General features: G+C 42.9%; 1 protein-coding gene across 1 annotated transcript in view; it reads left to right on the plus strand.

The window, feature by feature from the left end:
* The window catches only part of hhip (hedgehog interacting protein), a 206,521-nt gene that overhangs the window by 35,566 nt on the left and 144,305 nt on the right, over window positions 1-26,650 (plus strand). The window contains exons 3-4 of the mRNA XM_028802729.2: window positions 5,428-5,584; window positions 18,747-18,948. Coding sequence (XP_028658562.2) covers window positions 5,428-5,584; window positions 18,747-18,948 — 359 coding nt within the window. The remainder of the gene's footprint in view (window positions 1-5,427; window positions 5,585-18,746; window positions 18,949-26,650) is intronic.

Raw genomic sequence — 26,650 nt, forward strand, 5'->3', positions numbered from 1 at the left:
ACATTTTTTCAGACACTCCTGTGGGCCAAGAAGTGGCAATGACTTGAACATAAAAGGTGTCTTCAGTGAAGTAAATGAGGCAATGCTGACATTTCAGGTTTTGTCACCCAGTCACTTTCAGTGTTGTAACGACCCAGCCGGGCGGTGGCATGAGAGACGGAGGAATGGAATTTGTCACTTTATGCTGATTGCTAGCGTGTGGCCCTACAACGGAGCTTTGGCTTCCACTGTGCCACCAAGGCCTTTGGCAGTGACACATAAGGCCAGGTGCTTCGCCACCTTTGCCCGCTCACATATGCCACCCAGCGCACTCAGCAAACCGTATGCTGCACTTCTCCTACCCCAATATCTGGGGACAGCATCGGAGTCACACATCAGTGCCGATGGGCTTTAGTGGGTGGGAGTCGCATACAGAGGTCACCTTGCGTGACTCTTTTTTTTTTTTTTTTTTTCGTGGGGCATGTCACACTTGCCAACCTGATGGAGCACCAGGCCATAAGGCAAAAGTGAGAACTAAGTGGCTTGGGGAACAAAACATCGACATTTGGGGGTCCATGGCCAGGAAACTCCCCAGACCTTTAATCCCATTGAGAACTTGTGGTCACTAAGGTGGGTGGGCAAACAAAAACCCACCAATTCTGATTCTGCAAGAATGGGCAGCTGCCATCAGTCAGGATTTGGCCCAGAAGTTGATTGCCAGCCTGCCAGGGTGAACTGCAGAGGTCTTGAAAAGAAAAAAGAGCCAACACTGCAAATACGGACTCTGTGCATAAACTTGACATGTCATTGTCAATCAAAGCCTTTGAAACATCTGAACTGCTTGTCTTCTTCAGTCTACCAGAGGAACGTCTGACAGAAAGATCTAGAAACACTGAAGCAGCAAATGTGGTGAAAACCAACACTTGGGGAGAGCCTGGCAAACCCCACACTAACAGACCCAGGCCAGGGTGTGAAGCAAGTGCTAACATCTCCGCCATTATGAAGGCCTTTTGATTTACGCCTCATTCTGCCGCAGACCCTCGGGATCAAAGGTGCCCACCGAGGAGCGGCTGAGCCCAGGCTCATTTCAGGAATCGCTTTGTGTCCTCGGAGATGGAGGTGCTGCGTTTAGTTTGTCGTCTTTTACACATCGGGAGATCGGTGTTGTTGAGATTTGTGAAGTGAGCCGCGGTGGGATGTGATCAAAGGGAGACCCTCAGGCCCTCCGTGTTTGTGTGTTTATCGATGGTGTATTTGTACTTTTCCTTTGAAGGCTTACCCACTGGGAGTGCTACTTTGAGGTTGCCTTTAGTTCACATGTATTTTTTAAACATGAAAATTATAAAACCAACAAATGCAGACTTCACAGTTGGATGCTGGGAGTTAATGTTTCTGTCCAGACAATAAAAACTCGGATATCCATCCATACCCCCTCCCCTTCTTCTTTATTTTTTAAATTTCAGTCAAATGGAAGTTACTAGAAAAGACCTGCAGAAACATCTGCCTTTTTCCAAAATGAGATGTTCAGTATGGTGGATATTCTGACGGGAGACATCTTTGAATGAGGTGCCAGTCCATCGTAGGGAACCGCTGGCACCCGCAATCAATTGCACGGAGGTCATTCATCTGTGTCCTGAGATGGGGGGCAGCAGTCTTTTCAAAGGTACCCCTTTTCTCAGCCACCTTCTCCAACCCCTCCAGGGAGACGCCAATGTAATCTCCCCAGTTGGTCCTGGGTCTGCCCCAACCAGTTTCACATGCCCGAAACACCTCAGCAGGGTGGCATCCAGGAGGCATCAGATCCCCCGAGCCAAGTTCTATCTATCTATCTATCTGATCCTGCCTACTGTACTAAAACTAAAATCTATCGATCTATCTGATCCTGCCTACTATACTAAAACTAAAATCTATTGATCTATCAGATCCTGCCTACTATACTAAAACTAAAATCTATCGATCTATCTGATCCTACTATACTAAAACTAAAATCTATCGATCTATCTGATCCTGCCTTTCTATACTAAAACTAAAATCTATCGATCTATCTGATCCTACTATACTAAAACTAAAATCTCTCGATCTATCTGATCCTGCCTACTATACTAAAACTAAAATCTATCGACCTATCTGATCCTGCCTACTATACTAAAACTAAAATCAATCGATCTATCTGATCCTGCCTACTATACTAAAACTAAAATCTATCGATCTATCTGATCCTACTATACTAAAACTAAAATCTATCGAGCTATCTGATTCTGCCTACTATACCAAAACTAAAATCTATAGATCTATCTGATGCTGCCTACTATACCAAAACTAAAATCTATTGATCTATCTGATCCTGCCTACTATACTAAAACTAAAATCTATCGATCTATCTGATCCTGCCCACTATACCAAAACTTAAATCTATCGATCTATCTGATCCTACTATACTAAAACTAAGATCTATCGATCTGATCCTGCCTACTATACTAAAACTAAAATCTATCTATCTCTCTTGTATATTGCATTTCATACCTATCTATCTGTCTATCTATAGTTTATTGTATATAGTGCCTTTCATATCTATCTGTCTGTGGAAGTGAAGGTCTGTGATACAGTGTACATATTTGTAGCTAGATATCCACAAAGGGAGAAAATGAGTCACGTATCTTAAAATAGTTTTTTATTCCTAACCTTCCGGCAACCTACGAGGTGTCATCATCAGAGGAAAATGATTAGATATACAGGAATCAAAAGCAATATGTAGCTGGCGAAGGATGGGGATGGAGGGGGAGGTTGTAAGGGGGGATTAATAAGGTGGGGTTCAGAAAGAGTTGGTCATAAAGTCGTTTTTTTAATTTGGATGTTCTTCTTTTTTTAAGCCTGCCTGTGCTGGGTCTAAGTCCAAGTGTCTGTCTGTCTTTCTCTCTTGTATTGTATATAGTGCCTTTCACATCTATCTATCTATCTATGTTTTAGTGTATATAGTGCCTTTCATATCTATCTATTTATCTATCTATCTATCAGTCTAGTATATAATGACTTTCATCTGTCTGTCTATCAGTGACAGGTTAATTCAATTGCTCAAGCATTGAGCCAGGAGTAAGGATTGAAGCCCCAACTCTAGGATCTGATAGAGTGTGTAACAAAAAGCACAGACGAGCATAAATGTTTGTGGTACCCACTGGCAAACCCTGTGTAACTGAAAATAAACGCAAATTTTAAACACATTGAAAAGGGCAAAAGACACCTTTATAACCCCAAGTCTCAAAGTGACTGCTGCACTATGGCAACAATTCTGGTTAAGTACAGGTTGGACAGGAAGAGGCGGGTCCAGGGGAGGGACCAGAAGTGATGTCAGAGGTGGCAGGGATGTCAGTCATTCAGTCTGTAGAGAAAGGAAGAGAAGAGGTGTTAGCAAGCAGTGCCATCTTGTGGATTGGTGAGAAATTACCAGCACCAGAGCCTTTAAGCTGTCCCCAAGGTGCATACGAGTTATGAACCCAAATTGGTTTACACATCGTGGTCAAGTGATAAAGAACAGCTCTACAATATAACTCCACAGCCGTCCCCGTTTACTTCAAAGTCGATGGCACGAGTAACAAGAGAGAACAATTTCAACAAAATGGCCTCTCTGGGGCTTGTAGCGATAAGGCTTGCTGTTTTGTTTGAGGTCAGTTTAGGGGGTTGTGTCTTGTGGGTCAGTTGATCAGCTAAATGACGCTTCCCCTTCCAACCTGCAACCAGAAGGGGCAGGATTAGTTGCCCTCACTGGACGTCTTCTCAGTGTGTTGGAGGGAAATGGAGAGGACATGATTAGCTCCAGCACCCCCTTTCATCCTGGAGGGGTATTACATTGTACAGATGGGTCCTGAAGGTGATCCTCTGATGCGCGTGCGTGACCTTTAATACAAGTATCTTTATGTCTGGAGTCTGAATACTAGCAGCTAAAGTGCTTAGAAAAGGTGCTATATAAATGAAATGTATTATTATTATTATTATTATTGTTATTCCAGAGACTGGCTCAAATCTACATATAGTGCCTTTCCATGCTACTGCAGTATATATACTCACCGGCCACTTTATTAGGTACACCTTGCTAGTGCCAGGTTGGACCCCCTTTTGCTTTCAGAACTGCCATAATTCTTCATGGCACTGATTCAACAAGGTGCTTTGAACATTCCTCAGAGACTGTCGTCCATATTGACATGACAGCATCACACAGTTGCTGCAGATTTGTCAGCTGCACATCCATGATGCGAATCTCCCATTCCACCACATCCCAAAGGTGCTCTACTGCATTGAGATCTGCTGACTGTGGAGGCCTTTTGAGTCCAGTGAACTCATCGTCATGTTCAAGAAACCAGTTTGAGATGATCTGAGCTTTGTGACGTGGCACATTATCCAGCTGGAAGTGGCCATCAGAAAATGGGGACATTAAGGAACGAACATGTTCAGCAGTAATACTCGGGTAGGCTGTGGCATTTAATCGATGCTCAGTTGGTACTAAACGGCGCAAAGTGTGCCAAGAAGATATCAACATAACCATTAAAGCACCACAAGCACCAGCCTGAACCGTTGATACAAGGTAGGATGGATCCCTGCTGTTGACCCCACCATCTGAATGTTGCAGCAGAAATTGAGACTCGTCAGACCAGGTGACGTTTTTCCAGTCTTCTATTGTCCAAAGTTGGTGAGTCCGTGTGACTTATAGCCTCAGTTGCCTGTTCTCAGCTGACAGGAGTGGCACCCGGTGTGGTGGTCTGCTGCTGTCGCCCACCTACTCCAAGGTTTGACGTGTTGTGTGTTCAGAGCTGCTGTTCTGCACACCTCAGTTGTAACGAGTGTTTATTTAAGTTCCTGTTGCCTTTCTGTCAGCTCAGACCAGTCTGGCCATTCTCCTCAGACCTCTGGTTTATTGATCTGACACTCACTAGATATTTTCCCATTTTTCGGACCACTCTCTGTAAACCCTGGAGATGTTTCTGCATGAAAATCCCAGAAGTTTCTGAAATAGTCCAGACATCCGTGCCACTTTCAAAGTCACTTCAGTCCCCATTCGTCTCCATTCTGATGCTCGGTTTGAACTTCAGCAGGTGGTCTTGACGATGTCTACTGGCTGAAATGCATTGAGTTGCCGCCATGTGATTGGCTGATTTGTGCTAAACAAGCTGTTGAGCAGGTGTACCTAATAAAGTGGCCGGTGAGTGTAGTTCAGAGCGCTGTGTCACACGCCTTGAGTCAGTGCTCGCCTCAGAGTTGGACCACTAAGGTCATTCTTTATTGTTCAATTCCTTAAACATTAAGCCACCGTCTTCCTAGTTCAGCATTCCAAAATTTGCTTTTTTTGATGACGTTTCTATTTTATTTTTCATTGTCTATAAATGATGGCAAATAATGAATCCTCTGTTCTTTCTCTCTCTCTCCCTCCCTCCCTCCTTCCTTCCCTCCTTCTCCTAGAATTATTTCAGGCCGATGTGGACGAGTTCTGCCTGTATTATGGAAGAAGAGACGGCGGCTTGTGCTTTCCAGATTTTCCCAGAAAACAAGTGCGGGGGCCAGCGTCTAACTATTTAGACCAGATGGAAGATTATGAAAAAGCAGAGGAGATGAACAGGTTCATAAAGATAAATCCTGTTTGATTTAGTTTGAGCCAATAACACCAGTGCGCACGCGCGCGCTCGCTCATTCGCGCCAGCGGCTGTGGCAGTGGCAGCTGCGGGCTTCCAGATGTTTTTCACAACTAAGTTATTCTTTACAAAAGACTGCAAAAAAGAACGGACGCGGCTTTCTAACAAGTGATTGCAATTTCGAAACTGTAATAAAAAAAGCGTAAACTGAGGTTTTTCCCATTTTATGTCAACGAGGTTTGATCAGCCCTGCGCCCCGCGAGTTTAATTGTAGACTTGAAGAACGGCGATTCCCCTCCACGAGCCCAAAGCAAATTATGGGAGGCCGTAAAATCCATGAAGGAGAACCCTTATGGCATTCGATTTTTAAAAATTTTTTTTTTCTTTTGTCCACGTTTTTTTTCCTGCTTTGCAAAGCCGCTGTTTATTCTGCCTGATCAGACAGATTTAAACGCTCAATGCATTCGCTGACCTGGCGTTGGGACGCATCTGCCCGTTGTCGGCCTGCGGCGCTCCGTGACTAATAGGATGACCAGTGAGTATCCTGTGTGTCAGCTCCTGGGCACCTTGTCGAGATTCCTCCCACTTGGGGTGGGGGGTTTGGGGGATTTATCATCACTCTAATCTCTTTGTCAAATAGCACATACTGCTCCAGCAATATTTAGTCCAATAGGAATACAATCAGTGACGTGCGGTGAGGTTCATGGCTGGTGACTCCTTTAGAGTCAGATTTACAAATATATGAACCCGCTTATTCACTGTTCAATTGGCAGCCAGCATGCATGTTGACTGCTGGTTATGCACTGAAAAAAAATAAGGTGATGATTCACACTTAATATTTTCAATCTGAACCAATATAATTCTTTTTAGCTTATTGATCCCACAATTTTTATTTTGAGGCTAATCATTTAGAGTGAGTGGGTGCAGTTCACTTGTTTTATACTGAAGTAAATCTATTTTTTAAGTTGTTCTTCTTTTTTGGCAGTTGGAAAGCCATCACTCTGGAAAGTTCGACCGAAAGAATATACAGAGCATCCAGAAAGTATTCACAACACATCACTTTTTCCACATTTTGTTATGTTAGAGCCTTATTCCAAAATGAATTAAATTCATTTTTTTCCTCAGAATTCTACACACAACACCCCATAATGACAATGTGAAAAAAGTTTACTTGAGGTTTTTGCAAATTTATTAAAAATCAAAAAACTGATAAATCCCATGTCCATAAGTATTCACAGCCTTTGCTCAATACTTTGTCGATGCCCCTTTGGCAGCAATTCCAGCCTCAAGTCTTGTTGAATATGATGCCACAAGCTTGGCACACCTATCCTTGGCCAGTTTGGCCCATTCCTCTTTGCAGCACCTCTCAAGCTCCATCAGGTTGGATGGGAAGCGTCGGTGCACAGCCATTTTAAGATCTCTCCAGAGATGTTCAATCGGATTCAAGTCTGGGCTCTGGCTGAGCCACTCAAGGACATTCACAGAGTTGTCCTGAAGCCACTCCTTTGATATCTTGGCTGTGTGCTTAGGGTCGTTGTCCTGCTGAAAGATGAACTGTCGCCCCAGTCTGAGGTCAAGAGCGCTCTGGAGCAGGTTTTCATCCAGGATGTCTCTGTACATTGCTGCAGTCATCTTTCCCTTTATCCTTACTAGTCTCCCAGTCCTCACAGCATGATGCTGCCACCACCATGCTTCACTGTAGGGATGGTATTGGCCTGGTGATGAGCGGTGCCTGGTTTCCTCCAAACGTGACGCCTGGCATTCACACCAAAGATTTCAATCTTTGTCTCATCAGACCAGAGAATTTTCTTTCTCATGGTCTGAGAGTCCTTCAGGTGCCTTTTGGCAAACTCCAGGCAGGCTGCCATGTGCCTTTTACTAAGGAGTGGCTTCCGTCTGGCCACTCTACCATACAGGCCTGATTGGTGGATTGCTGCAGAGATGGTTGTCCTTCTGGAAGGTTCTTCTCTCTCCACAGAGGACCTCTGGAGCTCTGACAGAGTGACCATCGGGTTCTTGGTCACCTCCCTGACTAAGGCCCTTCTCCTCCGATCGCTCAGTTTAGATGGCCGGCCAGCTCTAGGAAGAGTCCTGGTGGTTTCGAACTTCTTCTACTTACGGATGATGGAGGCCACTGTGCTCATTGGGACCTTCAAAGCAGCAGAAATTTTTCTGTAACCTTCCCCAGATTTGACAATCCTGTCTCGGAGGTGTACAGACAATTCCTTTGACTTCATGCTTGGTTTGTGCTCTGACATGAACTGTCAACTGTGGGACCTTCTATAGACAGGTGTGTGCCTTTCCAAATCATGTCCAGTCAACTGAATTGACCACAGGTGGACTCCAATTAATCTGCAGAAACATCTCAAGGATGATCAGGGGAAACAGGATGCACCTGAGCTCAATTTGGAGCTTCATGGCAAAGGCTGTGAATACTTATGTACTTGTGCTTTCTCAATGTTTTTTATTTTTAATAAATTTGCAAAAATCTCAAGATAACTTTTTTCACGTTGTCATTATGGGGTGTTGTGTGTAGAATTCTGAAGAAAAAAATGAATTTAATCCATTTTGGAATAAGGCTGTAACATAACAAAATGTGGAAAAAGTGATGCGCTGGGAATACTTTCCGGATGCACTGTACAAACAGCCCCTCAAACACAGCACATGAACAACCTGAAATATTAAGTTAACTGAAATAGGATTTTTACGTTTATTTCCTCCACCATAACTTACTTTGGTACAAACAAATTTTTTTACTTTGATTGAGATCTGAAACCAAATATTTTAAGCTACAACACTAAATGACTAATCTTAAGTTGCTTGAAAGAGAAAATTTACGTTGAATGAACAACATCAATGTTATACTTTTTTCAATGTGTTTCATATCTCATCAGCATTCTTTACACACACATAGGTAAGGTACATACAGGAGCGGACAGGCCATTTGGGCAATGCCCGGTGGGCCGCGGACTCTGGTCAGGTCATGGCCCGGCCGTTTCATGAAATAACTTTAATGCACTGGTTACTGTTTGACATTAATGTTAATTTTCTAAACTACTAAACATTATATGGGCAGCACGGTGGCACTGCTGCCTCGCATTTTGGAGACCTGGGTTTGCTTCCCAGGTCCTCCCTGCGTGGAGTTTGCACGTTCTCCCCGTGTCTGCATAGGTTTCCTCCCACGGTCCAAAGACATGCAGGTTAGGTGCAATGGCGATTCTAAATGGGTGTGTGTGCCCTGCGGTGGACTGGCACCCTGCCCGGGGTTTATTCCTGCCTTGTGCCCTGTGTTGGCTGGGATTAGCTCCAGCAGACCCCTGTGACCCTGTGTTCGGATATAGCGGGTTGGACAATAACTGACTGACTAAACATTATCTGACCAGTACTGCGATTTCTATAGTCCTATATAATATATCTTATTACGTCATCAAGTTGTTTTAGTTGTCAGTACACAACGTTGCAGCGAAAAATTTGGTCAAAACTGCCTTTTGCCGATTTCTTTTTCAATACTGTGTGAATAAGGCGCTATATAAGCGTCCGACCCGGCACAGATTCACACTGAGGCACGTATAAATTGAACACAAGTCTTGATTTTCTCTTCAGCCGCGGGGCACGTCTTCCCCGTGTCCCACAGGCCCAACACAGTCCCACAAGCACTTAACACAACACAAATAAATCTTTGTCTTCACCTGTGGGGCATGTCTTCCCTATGAACCCCACAGGTATAACACAATCCCAAAGTTCCTCTTTCTCAAGACAGCAATCCTTCCGTTGGCACCACCACTCCTCTCAGGCACCTCGTCCTCTTCCTCTCGATTCTGGCCCTGAGTGGTGGTTGCTGGCTTCTTTTATGGCCCTTGGTGCTTGCTCACCTGTTCCCAATTGCATTCCCGTGTGGGGCCCAAGATTAGACCAGCTGGGCTTAACTATCTCTGCCTCGCCCCCTGGCGGCCATCCCAGGTCCCCACAGGGTTGGGAAGAACTCCATCTCCCTGTGGGAAACTGAGGCATCATCAACCAGGGAGGCTGTCACCAAGCGTCCCGGGGGAGGTATTGAGGAGTCCATGGCTGCTCTCCCGGAATACAAGTAGAAGGGACGTCCTGGCTGGGCATGGACCCTGGCCATCCTCCACAACTGCTACATTTCTGTTAGCATATACATTATTGCAATTTATTTGATCTCATATCTAGTATTTAAATTCTTTGGTACTAATAATTAGTTTAGATTATGTATTTTATTTTTCTCTGGTCATCGACGTGAGCGATAATTAGTGGTGTTCAGCTGCGATTATTAGTATAATGAAATAAAGTTATAAAGCACAGGAGAGGATTTTTTCGTTTTAGGACAGAACATTTATAATTTATCATTAAGTTAATGGAATCAAAAGCCGCCTGAGAAGCACAATGACGCAAGAACATGTTGAGGCGTTCATGTTGGTGTCGCACTAACAGTATCGTTGATGATCTGGCTGCTAAAAGCAGTGAACTGCGTAAGCTACTAGCCTACTAGGCTACTGGCACTTGGACATGACATTGACATTTGACATGTGCTCTAATACTAAATTTTTATTTTTCATTAAATTTTATTTCTAAGCATGTCGTCAGATTTTAAGTTGTGTCTAAACAACAGTGTACAGATTATAGTGGATAGCGCTTTGAGTACTGAGAAAAGCGCTATATAAATGTAATGAATTATTATTATTATTATTATAGTTTGCCAACAGTTTAGACAGAGTTCATATCATAGGCTTAGGGAGCCGCATACTCATCACAAATTTTAAGAAAATTACAATGAATAATGGGCCAAGTGGGTCGACCTCGTCACCTCAATTGTTGAAGGATGCCCGGGCCTGTTTTGAGACCCTGTCCACTCCTAGGTACACATTTGGATAAGAAAGAACGTTACATTTATAGCGGTGAGAGAGAGCGGAGAGAACGCGTTTGCACTGCACTCTCCATGTGTTCTAACTATGTCGTTGCAATTCCACAATTCAGACTCGTACAATAGAAATGAAAGTATTGAGTGGTGTACAAAAAAAAAAGAAACGGATTTCAATTTTAACCTTTTGAAGAACAGCAGCGACGAGCACCTGTTGGGCTCACATGCGCCCCCTTCAGGGCGGCACGGTACTGTCTGCCTCGCCTTGTGCCTTTTCACTGCGGTTTAATGTCCGATCAGCAAGACTGAATATGTCACACACGTTTATTAAAGATATTAGTCAGACTGCGGAAAGTCAGGGCGTATAATAAATGTGTAAACCTGCAAACATTATATTGAGAGACAGCCATAGGCACGCGCCAATCGCACGCATCAACCCCATCAGTGTGTGACGGAGAGCGCAGCCCGAGGGGAGGTGAGGCTCGTCGCTACAGCACCTTGAGTTTCTCTCCTGTATTTGAACAGGTAATGTGCCTATTCAGTGATTTGGACTGTAAAAATTATTTGAATTATACAGAAAACAAATTTACAGCACAGACCAGTGGTCACATTTATTTTATGTTATCATTATTCATTTTTTTTTTTATTTTTCATGACTCACCTGCCTTCCCTGACCGCACCTCCCTGAATACAATTTATCTCAAAATTACATGAATTAAATAATCACACAAAAAAAGTACCGGGAAGGCAGGCACAAGGCTGGGGTCACACGTTTTTAATTCAAATTAAAAAAAAAAAAAAAAGCAAAGACAATGTGGCTGTGGTCAGCTTAGCAAAAGCCATTTCGGCAATGGAGTCGAAACTCTGCCATCCTACGCACATCCAATACAAACACCACCTTCTCTGGGCGGTCCCCCTTTTTTATAGTGTTGGAGCTGGAAGGGGCGGGGCCTTCTCTGAGCATTGTGGGCGGGGTTAGGTATCCTTTTACCAGAGAAAGAGGAGATACTGTTAGCATCGGCGCCACCTCTCGTCCCAGGGTGGAACATGTTTACCTTTCCAGAGCCAGGAAGGTGGTCACCAGGTGCGCATGCGTGACAATACAATTGAGTTCTTAAATGATGAAAAACTGCATAATTACACAAGTCATTTACCGTATATCTATACTAATAAAAGGCAAAGCCCTCACTGACTCACCCATCACTAATTCTCCAACTTTCCGTGTAGGTAGAAGGCTGAAATTTGGCAGGCTCATTCCTTACAGCTTACTTACAAAAGTTAGGCAGGTTTCATTTCGAAATTCTACGCATAACGGTCGACAACGTCCATCATGTTAAACTTTCTTATTTATGGCCCCATCTTCACAAAATTTGGTAGGCGGCTTTCCTGCGCTAACCGAAACCGATGTACGTACTTATTTCGGTGGTATGACGCCACTGTCGGCCGCCATATTGAACTTTCCAATGGTCTTTTTTACTTATGGGCCCATCTTCAAGAAATTTGGTACGCAGGTTCCCAACGCTAACCGAATCCTACTACATACATATATACGTCCATAGCCTGCAGCTCGGTCGCCGTGTGAGGCGGCGTTGGGTCCCCCATCCCCACGCCTCCCAGGTAGTTGGCTGCCTGCCTATATAAGGTCGTCCGTCGCTCCGGTCTCTTCATTAGCTTCCTTGCTTTGCCACTGTATTCACGTCTCCCTGCTGGTAACTGCAACCTTTTTATTTAATCCACAGCTTCTCCGCTGTTTTATTGTTCGTTTATTACGATTCTAGTTATTGTGTAGGTATTTTAGACTTCGTTTACTTTGTTCAGGTACGCATTTCCTTTATCGTTCCAACCGTACCCCCATTAACATGTCTATCGAGGTGATCACCATCGATCAAACAACTGTCACTTACTTTGCAGTAGATAAATGGTTGGTACATTGTAGGTAATTCAAAACAAAATTTGGTCAATTTTGATTACATTGACCCCAAAACACAAACAGAAATGACAGCCTGCCACCATTTGCGTCTTATATTTTATCCTGTATTGAACTTTACAATATTTAATGTTTCAGCTTTGAGAGGTTTTCTTGCCTAACTTGTTTTCCGACTTCATGGTGGTGTACGGTGGTACAGAAAATGTAATCAAAATTACTTAAGAGATTAATTTAGATGTTTAATTTAACCTTTTATAAGCGTGTTCACTTATAATGCATGAGGCACCTATTGTGGTTGCCACGTCTGTCTGTCCACATGAAACATCTTGGCCCCCAGTGGTCCCAGTATGTTAAAATGTGACACACTTATTCTTCAAGGAAATTTGTTGAGACAGTTCTTTTTTCATTGAAGTATCTCCAACAGATCACACTGTACAACATTTTGAAATTTCCCAAATCTCCCTCTAAATAGCATTGGTGAATCTGCAAACTCGTCCAACTTAAAATGGAGAAAACTCCTGTGCGACGTCAACTGAGAATCAATGCACTGTTTCAGTTTTACCTCGATAGACTTGGTTTATTTTCCACTTGTTCAATAGATGCTACAGACAGCAAACAGATCCCCAGTACAAGTTAATGAAACACCAGCAGACTGCATGCGCGAGTAGTAAGTAAGTCGCTGTCACTGACTGCTGGCGTGCGCAGGCGCGGGATGCCAATCCTCTGTTGGCAAGTCTAGTGACGCATGTACAGAAACTGCTGCATAACCCTCAGGGCTTTACATCATAACAGGTAAAATAAATCTTCTTATTAGCCATAAAAATATAAAATGCAAGCATGAAAAACAGAGGGTCATCAACTTAGGATTAGTGTACTGTTTCAGTTTTACCTCGACAGCAAGCGATTACACCAGCTTCTCTATTTGGCATGTTTTGCTCTTTTTCACCTCTGATAGACACCACTGACAGCAAACAGATCCCCAGTACAAGTTAAAGAAACACCGCTGTCTGCGTGTGTGAGTAGTAAGTAAGTCGCTGTCACTGACTGTTGGCGTGCGCAAGCGCGCAATGCCAATCCTCTGACAGCAAGTCTAGTGATGTGTGCACAGAAACCACTGCATAATCCTCAGGGCTTTACGTCATAACAGGTAAGAAATCTTATTAACCGTAAAAGTATAAAATGCAAGCATGAAGAACAAAGGGTCATCAACTTAAAATTCGTGTACTCTTTCAGTTTTACCTCGAGAGCGGTTACACCAACTTCTCTGTTCGTTGTTTTCTTCCTTTTGTTCATCTCTGATAGACACCACTGACGGCAAACAGATCCCCAGTACAAGTTAATGAAACACCAGCAGTCGGCGTGCACAGGTAGTAAGTAAGTTGCTGTCATTGTCTGCTTGCCTGCATGAGCACAGATGCCAAACCTCCATTGGCAAGTCCAGCAATGTGTGCACAGAAATTGCTACATGACCCTCAGTGCTTTACATCGTAACAGGTAACATAAATCATCTTGTTAACCGTAAAAGTGTAAAATGCAAGCAAGGAGAACAAAGGGTCATCAACTTAGGATTAGAGTACTGTTTCAGTTTTACCTTGACAGCAAGCGATTACACCAGCTTTTCTATTTGGCGTGTTTTGCTCTTTTTCACCTCCGATAGACACCACTGACAGCAAACAGATCCCCAGTACAAGTTAAAGAAACACCAGCAGTCTGCGTGTGCAGGTAGTAAGTAAGTCGCTGTCATTATCTGCTTGAGTGCACGAGTACGGATTCCAAATTCTCCATTGGCAAGTCCAGCGACGTGTGCACAGAAATTGCTTTACATTGTAAGTCATCTTAATAACCATAAAAGTATAAAATGCAATCAAGGAGAACAAAGGGGTATCTAAATATGAATGTACCCTGTGACATGCGCCATTGGGCCAAGAGCAAATAAACATTTAGTTAGAGCTATTTATCTTACAATAAACCAAACTCCCAGCTCCCTTATCTACACATTATAATGATTCACTGTCACTATAATTTAACAGGGTGGTCAGACATGCAGGTGACAGGGACAGCCCCGATTTCAGGCTACGCATCCCAATACGTGACTGAAGAATTTCAAGATGTTTTACCAGGCTGCCCATCTAATAAAACTTTAGCTCCACCAAAAAGAAAAAAATCCTCACAATATATTTAGAAACTGCAAGGGAGACCACCCATACCTCAGCCCCCAACTCCTTGATGAAATATATATACAACCAGCTGTCCCCCGTGGCTCCACCCGCATAGTAGTGAAACATAAACTTTAAAAATCTATAAAAAAAATAATAATAACTTGTATTGAGAAGAATTTATATTGAAAACTTTCATATCCGAGGGCCTCTTGATATACAATATTTTTGGTTTTGCTCTCGGGGCGAGAATGTAGCTGTGATCTCTGTGCCAAAAATGTAAAAAAGTTGGTGAGGTATCTCTGGCCAAGCAGAAGGTAAGTACGCTCTGACGTCAAACTTTGTCACTGATGGGAGGTCTGACGGTCGAGCGTCCCCCTCGTGGGGAGAAGAGCAAGGGCCATGATATCTCTGGCAATCAGCAGCTACCCTCTAAAACACAGGTAGCTCTGATCTCTCTCTCTCTCTCAAAAAGTCAAACGTTACTCATTAACAATCTCTAGATGATAATGACTGCTGAACAAACCGGTATTGCTAGCTAATTCCAGGTGCGCTCCAACATGTGGCAACAAGTGAGTGAGGAGGGCCCTGCCCGGCTCCCTACTCCTGACGCCTCGCCTCCCCCTTCCCTCAGCCTGCAGCTGCTCTCTCGGATTCGGGCAAATAAATTGGTACCGCAACCGAATTATAATACTTGGCGTAGATGAACGAAGTCACAAAATCAACCAGAATGTTCAAGCGAATTGTAGAGAAAACCCGATCTAAATCCGTTAAATAGTTTTCCTCGTGAAAGCAGACAGACAGACAGACATTGGATTTTCCATCCATCCATCCAACCCGCTATATCGCTAACTACATGGGCCTGCTGGAGCCAATCCCAGCCAACACAGGGCACAAGGCAGGAAACAAACCCCGGGCAGCGCACCAGCCCACCACAGGGCAACATTGGATTTAAATACTGTATATAGAAATAGCTCTGTCAAAAGTCCCATTTGGTGATGGGAGGTTGATTAAGAGTTTGTGTTAAATTTGAAGAGCACCCAACAAGGACCAAGGAGTAGACAAAAACGGGCAGTGCTGCCATTATTTGTTTCCACATCGGCTACTGTGTGAAATCCTACACTGGTCAGTCACAACATTACAAGCACAGATGGGTAAAGTAAATAGCATCCATTATCTCATTCCAATGGCACCTGTCAAGGGGTGGGGGGGGGGGGGGAATATTAGGCAGCAAGTGAGCAGTCAGTTCATGAAGGTGATGTGTTAGAAGCAGGAAAAATGAATAAGGGTGAGGATCTGAGTGACTTTCACAAGGGCCACATTGTGATGGCAAGACCACTGGGTGAGAGCATCTCCAAACTGGCAGGGTTTGTGGGGTGATGCCAGCGTGTAGTGATTAGCACCTACCAAAAGAGGTCCAAGGAAAGATAATCAGTGAACCAGCGACAGGGTCATGGGCACTCAGGTCTCATTGATACACGTGTTGAGTATCTAATACAATCCCACAGAAGAGCTACGGGAGCATAAATTGCTGAGAAACTTACTTCTGGCCATGAGAGAAAGCTGGCAGAAAACACAATGCAGCCTTTAATTACTACAAATGCTTGCAGTGCACCATCTGTTGGAAAGACAGGGACATAGCAACCAGACAGACACAACCTATGCTTGTCCTTTTTATTAAGGTGGGCTACTTGTGCTACCCATCTAAGACGGGTTCAAATCTAAGTAATCAACATAACTAAACACCGGTATTAACATTTACAGTGTAGTCTGTTATATGCCATTTTGTATGAGATTTGTGAAAGCAGTGTTAATGTTTGCAATGCACCATCTGTTGGAATGCCAATGTAATGTATATGTCTCTGGTATATGACATTTGATATTGAATTTGAAAAAACTGTGATTTGCCATCTGTTGGAATGACAAATGAAATGTATTTTAAATGCTAGAAATGTTTTCAATGAGCCCTCTGTTAGAATAACAAATGCAGTGCATTATGTCTCTGTTATATGCCATTTGGTATAGGATTCATTAAAGCAGTGTTAATGTTTGTCATGTGCCATCTGTTGGAATGAGAAATGGAATGAATTTTATTACTAGAAATGTTTGCGATGAGCCCTCTGTTAGAATGACAAATGCAGTGCATTATGTCAATGTTATATGCCATTTGGTATGGGATTTGTTAAAGCAGTATTAATGTTTGTGATGCGCCATTTGTTGGAATGCAAAATGTAATGCATATGTCCCGTTTTATAATAGTAATAATACATTTTATTTATTTGTAGGCACCTTTCCAAACACTCAAGGACACCGAACAATAGATAAAACACAGATTATAAACAAAACTAAAATACAAAAATTAAAATCAGACAGAGCAATTGTAATCAAAGAGAAAAAGCAGTCTTAAACAAATGAGTTTTAAGTTTAGATTTGAAAAGTGAAAATTATTCAATATTTCTAAGCTCAGATGGTAGTGAGTTCCAGAGCTGGGGAGCAGAGCAACTGAATGCCATTTGGTATGGGATTCATAAAAGCAGTGTTAATGTATGTGATGCGCCAACTGTTGGAATGAGGAAGGGAATGCATTTTATTACAGAAATGTAGGCAACGAGCCCTGTTTTGTAATGACAAATGCAGTGCATATGTCTCTGTTATATGCCATTTGGTATGGGATTTGTTAAAGTAGTGTTTTTGTGATGCACCATTTGTTGGAATGAAAAATGTAATGCATAAGACCCATTTTATGCCATTTGGTATTGGATTCTTAAAAGCAGTGTTAATGTATGTGATGCGTTGGAATGAAAAATGCCACGCATATGTCTCTGTTATATGCCATTTTATATTGGAGTCATAAAACCAGTGTTAATTTATGTCAGGTGCTATCTGTTGGAATTAGAAATGAAATGCTTTTTATTACAACAACAACAACATTATATAGCACATTTTCATACAAAAAGTAGCTCAAAGTGCTTTACATAATGAAGAAAAGAAAAATAAAAGACAAAATAAGAAATTAAAATTAGACAACATTAGTTAACATAGAAAAAGAGTAAGGTCCAATGGCCAGGGGGGGGACAGAAAAAAAAAAAAAAACTCCAGATGGCTGGAGAAAAAAATAAATTTCTATTACTAGAAATATCAGTGTCGTGCCCTGTGTTGTAATGATAAATGCAGTGCATATGTCTCTGTTATATGCCATTTGATATGGAATTCAAAAAAGTGGTGATGTGCCAACTGTTGGAATGACAAATGTAATGCATTTTATTGCTAGAAATGTTTGCATTGAGGCCTCTGTTGGAATGACAAATGCAATGCATTATGTCTCTGTTATAGGCCATTTGCTATGGGATTTGTAAAAGCAGTGTTAATGTTTGTGATGCACCATCTGTTGGAATAACAGAGACATAGCTACCAGACAGGCACATGTCCTTTTATTAAGGTGGATTTTAAAAACATTTGAATGAAATGTCTTTAATGACTTGGTGGAGGTCTGTGTTGGGTTGAGAGGCCCAGAAATCCTTTTTGCCGTGTTTCTCAATATGAAGTCAATCCCACCCTGGACTAGAGTCCTTTCCAGGCCTGTTTCAAGCCTTTTGCCTAATCTGTGTCCCTTGCCACCCTGAAATGGATTGAAGATGTAGTTTGCGACCCAGTGGACTCAATCCGTTGAAGTCCCTGCACACCCCTCAAGCTCCTCAGAGTGTTACGCCAGGCTCGCTTTAACGGCTGCCACTTAGCGATTTTGCGAAGGTCTGTCTGACAGCTCAGCAGACCTCCCAGCTAAACCACATCAGAGCTTCTTCTTCTGTACAATGTTAAAAAAATACAGAAAGAACAACAAGAAGGAAATTATGGGCTGTTCCGCGGAGTGTTATTTTTATCCTGTCACTTATCCTTAATTGAAAGTATCCTGATGTTAATTACATGATATTTTTATTGTAACTATAAATTACTGAACTGAAGTGCACTGTGTATGAGATAATAGATGACACCAGAATCCTAGTAAAAATAACCACAAGGCCGCGACGTTGGCTTCTCCAGGCCGTCTGTCACCCCGGCCGCTCAGTTTGACTCAGGCTGGGCTGTGCACGGTGTGTTATGAGGCGCGGCACGTCACTTGCGTGATAACATCCAGCTTTTCATTTCCTTTGCTCTAATAACCATATATGCGTCCTTTTTCTCTTTAGGAAGCACAAGCAGAATTGCTACTGCGCACAGGAAATCCTACGAGGCCTGAGGCAACCTGTCGGGATCGTGAACTGCGGGGACGGATCACAGCGGCTCTTCATCCTAGAGAAAGAGGGTCTCGTGAAAATTTTAACTCCCAGAATGGAGTTGATCAAGGAACCTTTCCTGGACATCCACAAGATCGTTCAAAGTGGCCTCAAGGTAGAAAGCCAAACGTTATTAAAAACCCATTTTTATGTTTTACGTGTTAAGGGTCTTTAAAGAGAGACGGGGACGAGTGAGATCATAGCCCGCCCTTCTACATCATCCTCTCTGCTTTCCTTTCCATTTCATTCCAAGTTGCTTAATGTGATGCCCAGGTGCCTGCGGGCATGGGCACCACCCTCTGCTCGACCGAGATGGACCAGGGTGAGTGAGGCGACAGGCAAGACGTTTTGTTCAGAAACGCTTTATTAAAGTGTTCAAAATCATTCATAAATAATTCAGTACATGCGTCTTCTTTAAAATCGTGCCATTGAAACAAAAGCGTGTCCTCGGGTGTACCCACAAATAAAGAAATTCTTTTAAAATCTAAAGAAATCCGCTCACGCTATTCCATTGGACTTCTATTCAGGATGTCGTAACAAAGCCCCTTCATTCCAGTTTGCCTCCCCGATCAGATCCCCACCTTGAACAGTGGGCTACAGTTCATGAGCTGCCACCTCCCGCGGTCACCGCAACTCACCTACTTGCCCACGAAATGAATGCTGCAACCCACTGGATCCTCCTGTGTGCTTGTGGTGAAACACGTTGAGGTCCGGGAAGACCACTGGCAGGTTTCTTCTTTTAAAAACCAGTCAACTCGGGCTCTGTGGGTCCATGCACGGCTGAGGAGCTGGGCAGACGCAGGGCATTGGGTGTGGTGGCCAGCTGATTGTTTAATTAGGTCTGCTGCCCCACATCGGCACTTGGCAAGCGGATTCCAATTTCAGCGTCACATCCATGGGGGTTTAAGGCGAGAGCCTGAGGAGAAAGAGAAGGGAAACAAAATGGGGAAAGGAAAGGAAAGGCAGAATCGAGAGGTGTGAGCCACCACTCTAGAGAAATGGAGGCAGAGCAGTCATTAGCTTCAAGGGCAGGTGACTCACGCTGAGCACCATGGAGGATCTGCAGACGCCAATGGTGTTGGGCTTTGGGCGTAGGACACAGAGAGTGGGGGCAGCAGCTGTTGGGTGACCTGACTGCAGGATCCAAAGGGAGAGCTGAGTGGGGATGGAAGACAGAAAGAGGTTTGGGCTGACGGAAGGGTCGAGGGAACCCGACGTCTGCTGAGATGTATGGTTGGATTTATTGATTGCTGGTTTTTATCTCCACTGAAGAGCACTTCTTTCTGTCATGGATTATTATTTATTGATTGATTAAGAAGAGCCCTTTATTATTTTGCATGGTTGTCTATTATACAGTGCCTTTCTATCTATCTATCTATCTATTATATAGTGCCTTTCATATCTATCTATCTATCTATCTATCATATAGTGCCTTTCATATCTATCTATCTATCTATCTATCTATCTATCTATCTATCTATCTATCTATCTATTACATAGTGCCTTTCACATCTATCTATCTATCTATCTATCTATCTATCTATCTATCTATCTATCTATCTGTCTATCTATCTATCTATCTATCTATCTATATAGTGCCTTTCACATCTATCTATCTATCTATCTATCATATAGTGCCTTTCATATCTATCTATCTATCTATCTATCTATCTATCTATCTATCTATCTATCTATCATATAGTGCCTTTCATATCTATCTATCTATCATATAGTGCCTTTCACATCTATCTATCTATCTATCTATCTATCTATCTATCTATCTATCTATCTATCTATTACATAGTGCCTTTCACATCTATCTATCTATCTATCTATCTATCTATCTATCTATCTATCTATCTATCTATCTATCTATTATATAGTGCCTTTCACATCTATCTATCTATCTATCTATCTATCTATCTATCTATCTATCTATCTATCTATCTATCTATCTATCTATCATATAGTGCCTTTCATATCTATCTATCTATCTATCTATCTATCTATCTATCTATCTATCTATCTATCTATCTATTATATAGTGCCTTTCATATCTCTCTATCTATCGTTTATCTATCCATCTATTATACAGTGCCTTTCTATGTATCTATTGTGGCACCAACAGGGGGTGTGCAAGCCACCCTACCCGACACAGACAGACGCAGGATGCCCAAGTTCAAAACACACACGACTTTTATTTTCTTTTCCTTGTGGGAAACGTCTTCCCTGTTCCCACAAGTCAAACACAGTCCGCACAATCACAATACAGTATTCTCTTTTCCTTCTTCTTCTTTTCCTTTTCCTTTTCTCTCGTCCACTCCTCCAGGCAAGCTTTGTCCTCAGCCTCCCAACTCTGGCTGTTTCAGGTCCGAAGTATTCCAGGTGCGCCAGGATTTTCTTTCAGCAGGACTTCCTGGTGTGGCAGATGGTCTGCAGTCTAGGGCGGTGACCACAGGTCACAATAGGGTTGAGCTTCCAAGCTCCAAGCCAGTGGTCCTGATGCCATCCAGGGGGGTCACCCTCTCATGTTCCAGGGAAGGTATGATTTCCAATATGTCCTCTCTCCTGGTCCTTTCTTCACAGGGGCATCCTGGTGGGGCAAGGTCCCCAGTCATCTGCCACACTATCTGTCTATATATTAGATAGATAATGTGAAAGGCACTATATAATAGATAGATAGATACCATCTATTATATATGTGCCTTTCACTCCTATCTATCTATCTATCTATCTATCTATCTATCTATCTATCTATCTATCTATCTATCTATCTATCTATCTATCTATCTATCTATCTATCTATCTATCTATCTATCTATCTATCTTCTCAGACCCTTTCACTTTCTGTACACTTTTCCTGCACACTAAATTTGTAAATTTCGAGGGAAAAGTGAAAGCATGTGATCAGAAAGGTTTACAAATGTATTAAAAATCAAAAATGGAACCCTCTCCTTCACTGAAGTATTTTGAGCCTTCATCCAGTACTTTGTAGAAACCCATTTGGAAGCAGTTCTAGCTCTGAGTCTTTCTTGTCTCTACAAGCTTTGCCCACCTGGGTTTTATCCCATTCTTCCTGGCAGATCCCCTCAAGGTTCATTAGAGGGGATCTCAATAGTCTGCACATGTCCTGTGGAGTTTAGGTCTGGGATTTTGGCCGGGCCACTCAAGGACACCCAGCAACTTGTCCCAGAGCCACTTCAGTGTTGCCTTGGCTGAATACTTTGAGTCAAGGAGAACCGTTGCCCCACGATGAGGTGGCATGCTCTCTGGAGCAGGTTTTCTTTGAGGATCCCCCTGTATTTGGTTGTATTTATAACCTTCCCTTCAATTCTGCCTTTGTATTTTTTTTGCTTATTATTCGGCTGATGCCTTTATCTGAGGTGATTTCTAACATTTGAGCTACCATCGGTTGCATTTCTTTTGCTCTTCTGATTGGAGCACAGGCAGTTGAAGTGACAAATGGTGTCAGCAGTGGGATTTGAACTCCTAACATTAGTAAGTCCAAAGTCTTAACCACTCTGCGTCATCTTCCACAATGAGTTTAATGTAATTGAAGCACAGCAATATAAATCAGGGGAACAAATCTTATTATTCACAAGTGAGATCCATAGTTTTGTAATCAAAGTAAACTGTTTAATTTCCACAAACAACTGTCCATACATCACACCACAATGAGCACACAATGGAAATACTTTCAAATTGCAAAAAAAAAAAAAAAAATGTCAAGACGCTACTTTGAAAACCTGAGCCCATCGTGTGTGACTTGGCTGAGATCTCTGCTGAAGCTCAAGGGAAGACCCTTATGAGACCACCGGGGGTTTCTTTTCTCAGGAGAAAAATCCGAGAAGCAGGAGATGTTTTATTTATTTCTGATCTCATTGTTGTGTAGGTGAAACCAAAAACATATAATAGAGATCTCTTTTTTACTTTCTCATATACGAAGTATAGGAAAAGCGTGGTAATCGTCCAAAAATTCAATTTCAAGATTTTGATGAATCTCAACATTTTAGACCTCCCTGACTTTCTCGTACACGAAGTATAGGGATGAAGTGTGGTAATCGTCCAAAAATTCAATGTGGAGATTTTAATGAATCTCGACATTTTAGACCTCCCAGAGTCCGAAAATACAATTTTTGGAATTATGTCTGTTTGTGTGTGTGTATGAAGTATAGGAAAAGTATTGGAATCGTCCAAAAATTCAATTTCGAGATTTTGATGAATCTCAACATTTTAGACATCCCTGACTTTCTCGTGTACGAAGTATAGGAAAAGTGTGATAATCGTCCAAAAATTCAATTTCGAGATTTTGATGAATCTGAACATTTTAGACCTCCCTGACTCTCTCGTATGCACATTATAGGGAAAGTGTGGTAATTGTCCAAAAGTTCAATGTGGAGATTTTAATGAATCTCGACATTTTAGACAAACCCGAGTCTGAAAATACCATTTTTGGAATTGTGCGTGTGTGTGTGTATGCGAAGTATAAGAACAGTGTAATCGTCCAAAAATTCCATTTCGAGATTTTGATGAATCTCAACATTTTAGACCTCCCTGACTTTCTCGTATACGCATTATAGGGAAAGTGTGGTAATCGTTCAAAACTTCAATGTGGAGATTTTAATGAATCTCGACATTTTAGACCTCCCAGAGTCTGAAAATACCATTTTTGGAATTGTGCATGTGTGTGTATGTGTGTTTGCGAAGTATAGGAACAGTGTTGTAATCGTCCAACAATTTCCATTTCGAGATTTTGATGAATCTCGACGTTTTAGACCTCTCTGACTTTCTCATATACAAATTATAGGAAAAGTATTAGAATCGTCCTAAAATTCCATTTTGGGATTTTGATGAATCTCGACATTTTAGACCTCCCTGAGTCCGAAAATACCATTTTTGGAATTATGTCTGTGTGTCTGTCTCTGTCTGTCTCTGTGTGTCTGTGTATAAACACGATAACTGGAGTACACTTTCACTTCGGTGAACTAAATTTTGCATACAAGTATGAGGTACAAAACGTAGATTTCTATCATCTTTTGGGCTATTTCTGTTACCTGGAAGTGGTACTTTACCTTTCACTTGGATTGCTTCCTTCCTATGTGGGTGACACATTGCACACGTTCACCCTTCAGTCCGTAGACACAGGTTCTAAACTTTATGAATTATGAGGTTCATACGAGGGGTATTATCAAGATTTATATATTATACATGTATACAGTATGTATATGATCAAGGATTCATTCTCTAATTAATAAACGGCCCCCTTCTCATAAGCAGCAGACACTCGGGAGTGGATGTAGAGCTCATTTTTCGGACATGTTGTTTACATTGTGTCCGGAGGTTGGGAACGTATTTTGGCAGGAAGTTTATGCAGTACACATGCCTCAAGTTGGAGCCATTACAAAGATGCTAGCAGGATGGCGGAAAGGACGTTCAACAGCTCCACCGGGGCAGGCTCTGCATCTTATCATCATTAAGGGTAATTGTTTGCAGATAAAATAACCATTATGACAATTAGAAGAAGCTTAAACCCGAGTGTCCCCCGAGTCTTATTTTGAGATGGTAGCCGTACCGTAGCTTGTAATTGGTCAACGTCCCAGTGGGGTGCACAGACAAGGGGCTGCCTGTTTATTCCTAGTCGGGACTGATCAACAGGACGTCCTCATTTTTTACTTTTTTTTTTGCTCCAGGAGTTGAGGAGCAGAGCAGGAAAAGAAGATAATGTTTTATCATTTTACACGCACATGTTTAAGTTGCAGTGTTCTGTGCTTCCTTCGGTAGAATCCCTCGGTGCCAATTAACCTCCCTTCTTCCAAAACAATGCTCGAGTTGGAAAGAATCGTTTTCATTGTGGGTGTTCCTTGAAATTGTATGCCTCATACCACGCCATTACAAGACGTAGGCTACGCAGTTTGGAGTGCCAGCTCATTTTTCCACGAGGCTGCCTGTCAATTCTGAGGCTGCAGGGCTGTCCCACACACAGAGCCTCTTAATCCCTGTTTTATTTTTCTTCCCAGTTCAACAATGTTTTTCTTTGGTGTCGTAATTACGGTCTGACACTGCAATAAACAAGAGATTTGTACAGCGTTTTCGGCAGGCCATTCATTCCGCGACGCTCGAGTATTAAAAGAAAACACATGCCAAGCGAGCCGAGTGCTCCTCTGGTCGACTTGTAGGGTGGGAATGGGAGCTGCAAAGGCAAAGTGCTGGAGCCCCCAGTTTGTGAAACGGGATAATTTGAACCCGTCTCTCTGGGTCATTGGAGAGGGCATACCCCACTTCACAATAAGACAGGTGGGCTCTTTATATGCTGCTAGTGGAAAGTGCACAGATGTTGAGCGGGTTTTAGGGTTTGGTGGGCGCCTGCCCCCCATTGATGCCCGAGAAAACACACCAAAACGATTCATAGTGAAATGGATGAGAGCAGAGGCGGCCTTAGGGGTGGGCGGGGCCAGGGCTGACCAACCCAACGCAAGGGGCCGGTTATGTCAAACGCTGTCACCGGGATATGTGGACTCTATAAACTTGCCTGCGAATTTAATAAAAATAATGTTAAGATACGCCGGATTTTCTCATTACAGTATTCAGCTAAATTATTTGCAAGATAACACGGGGACTTTATCAAAATATAACAATGTCAGTCAGTCAGTCATTTTCCAACCCACTATATCCTAACAAAGGGTCACGGGGGTCAGCTGGAGCCAATCCCAGCCAACACAGGGCGCAAGGCAGGAACAAATCCCCAGGCAGGGCGCACACACACACACACACACACACACCAGGGACAATTTAGGATTGCCAATCCACCTAACCTGCATGTCTTTGGACTGTGGTGAGGAAACCCACACAGACACGGGGAGAACATGCAAACTCCATTCAGGGAGGACCCGGGAAGCAAACCTCAGGTCTCCTAACTGCGAGGCAACAGCGCTACCCACTGCGCCACCGTGCCGCCCTATATAGCGATATAATCTATTAAAATAAAGTGTAATTCATACTTCATGACAATACCACGACAGTGCGAAATGCGATGTGGTGTGTCACTAGAAAAGGACTCGAGTCCTGAGTCTCAATATGCAGGATGTCATTGTCATAACTCACGTTGATGTCACGCCAGCCTGTTAACACGATTTAGTGCATTTCAATTTGGACATGTTTACAGCCTACAAATAAAATGTGAGTTTCAGTGTTTCAACAGGAAGGGTTAAATTAACGTAGAGGTATCATCGTGAAATCTCTTACCGGTTTCCAGGTTCAGAGACGAGAATCCACTTTTCTTGCCTTCCGATTGGAAAAGTCATTTGATGACATCTTCATAGTCTAATCGGGATCTGCAATACCTGTGTATATATGTGTGTGTGTATATATATATATATATATATATATATATATATATATATATATATATATATATGCATATATTGTAATGGACAGCCGGGTCCCATGCCCGGCAGTGATGCCCCTGCTGCATCTGTTCCAGGGGAGCAGCAATGGACTGTTCAATACCTCCCCTGGGACGCTTGGTGGCAGCCTCCCTGGCAGCCAATGATTCCCCAACCCGGCGCATGGCTCCATGGGAGATGGAGTCCTCCACAGCCTGGTTGGGGGCTCGAATGGCCGCCAGGGGGAGCTGCATGGAGTCAGCAGCCTGGCTGGTCATATCTTCAGCCCCCACCCGGAAGTGCAATTAGGACCAGGTGGCCAAGCACCTGGAAGGCTTCCGGGTGGGATATAAAAAGGGCCAGCCACCACCACTCAGGGAGCCAGAGTCGAGAGGAGGAGGACAACTAAGCCTGAGGAGGAGTGGTGGGAAAGAA

This window comes from Erpetoichthys calabaricus, chromosome 5 (assembly GCF_900747795.2).
Source record: "Erpetoichthys calabaricus chromosome 5, fErpCal1.3, whole genome shotgun sequence".
Classification (NCBI taxonomy): domain Eukaryota; kingdom Metazoa; phylum Chordata; class Cladistia; order Polypteriformes; family Polypteridae; genus Erpetoichthys; species Erpetoichthys calabaricus.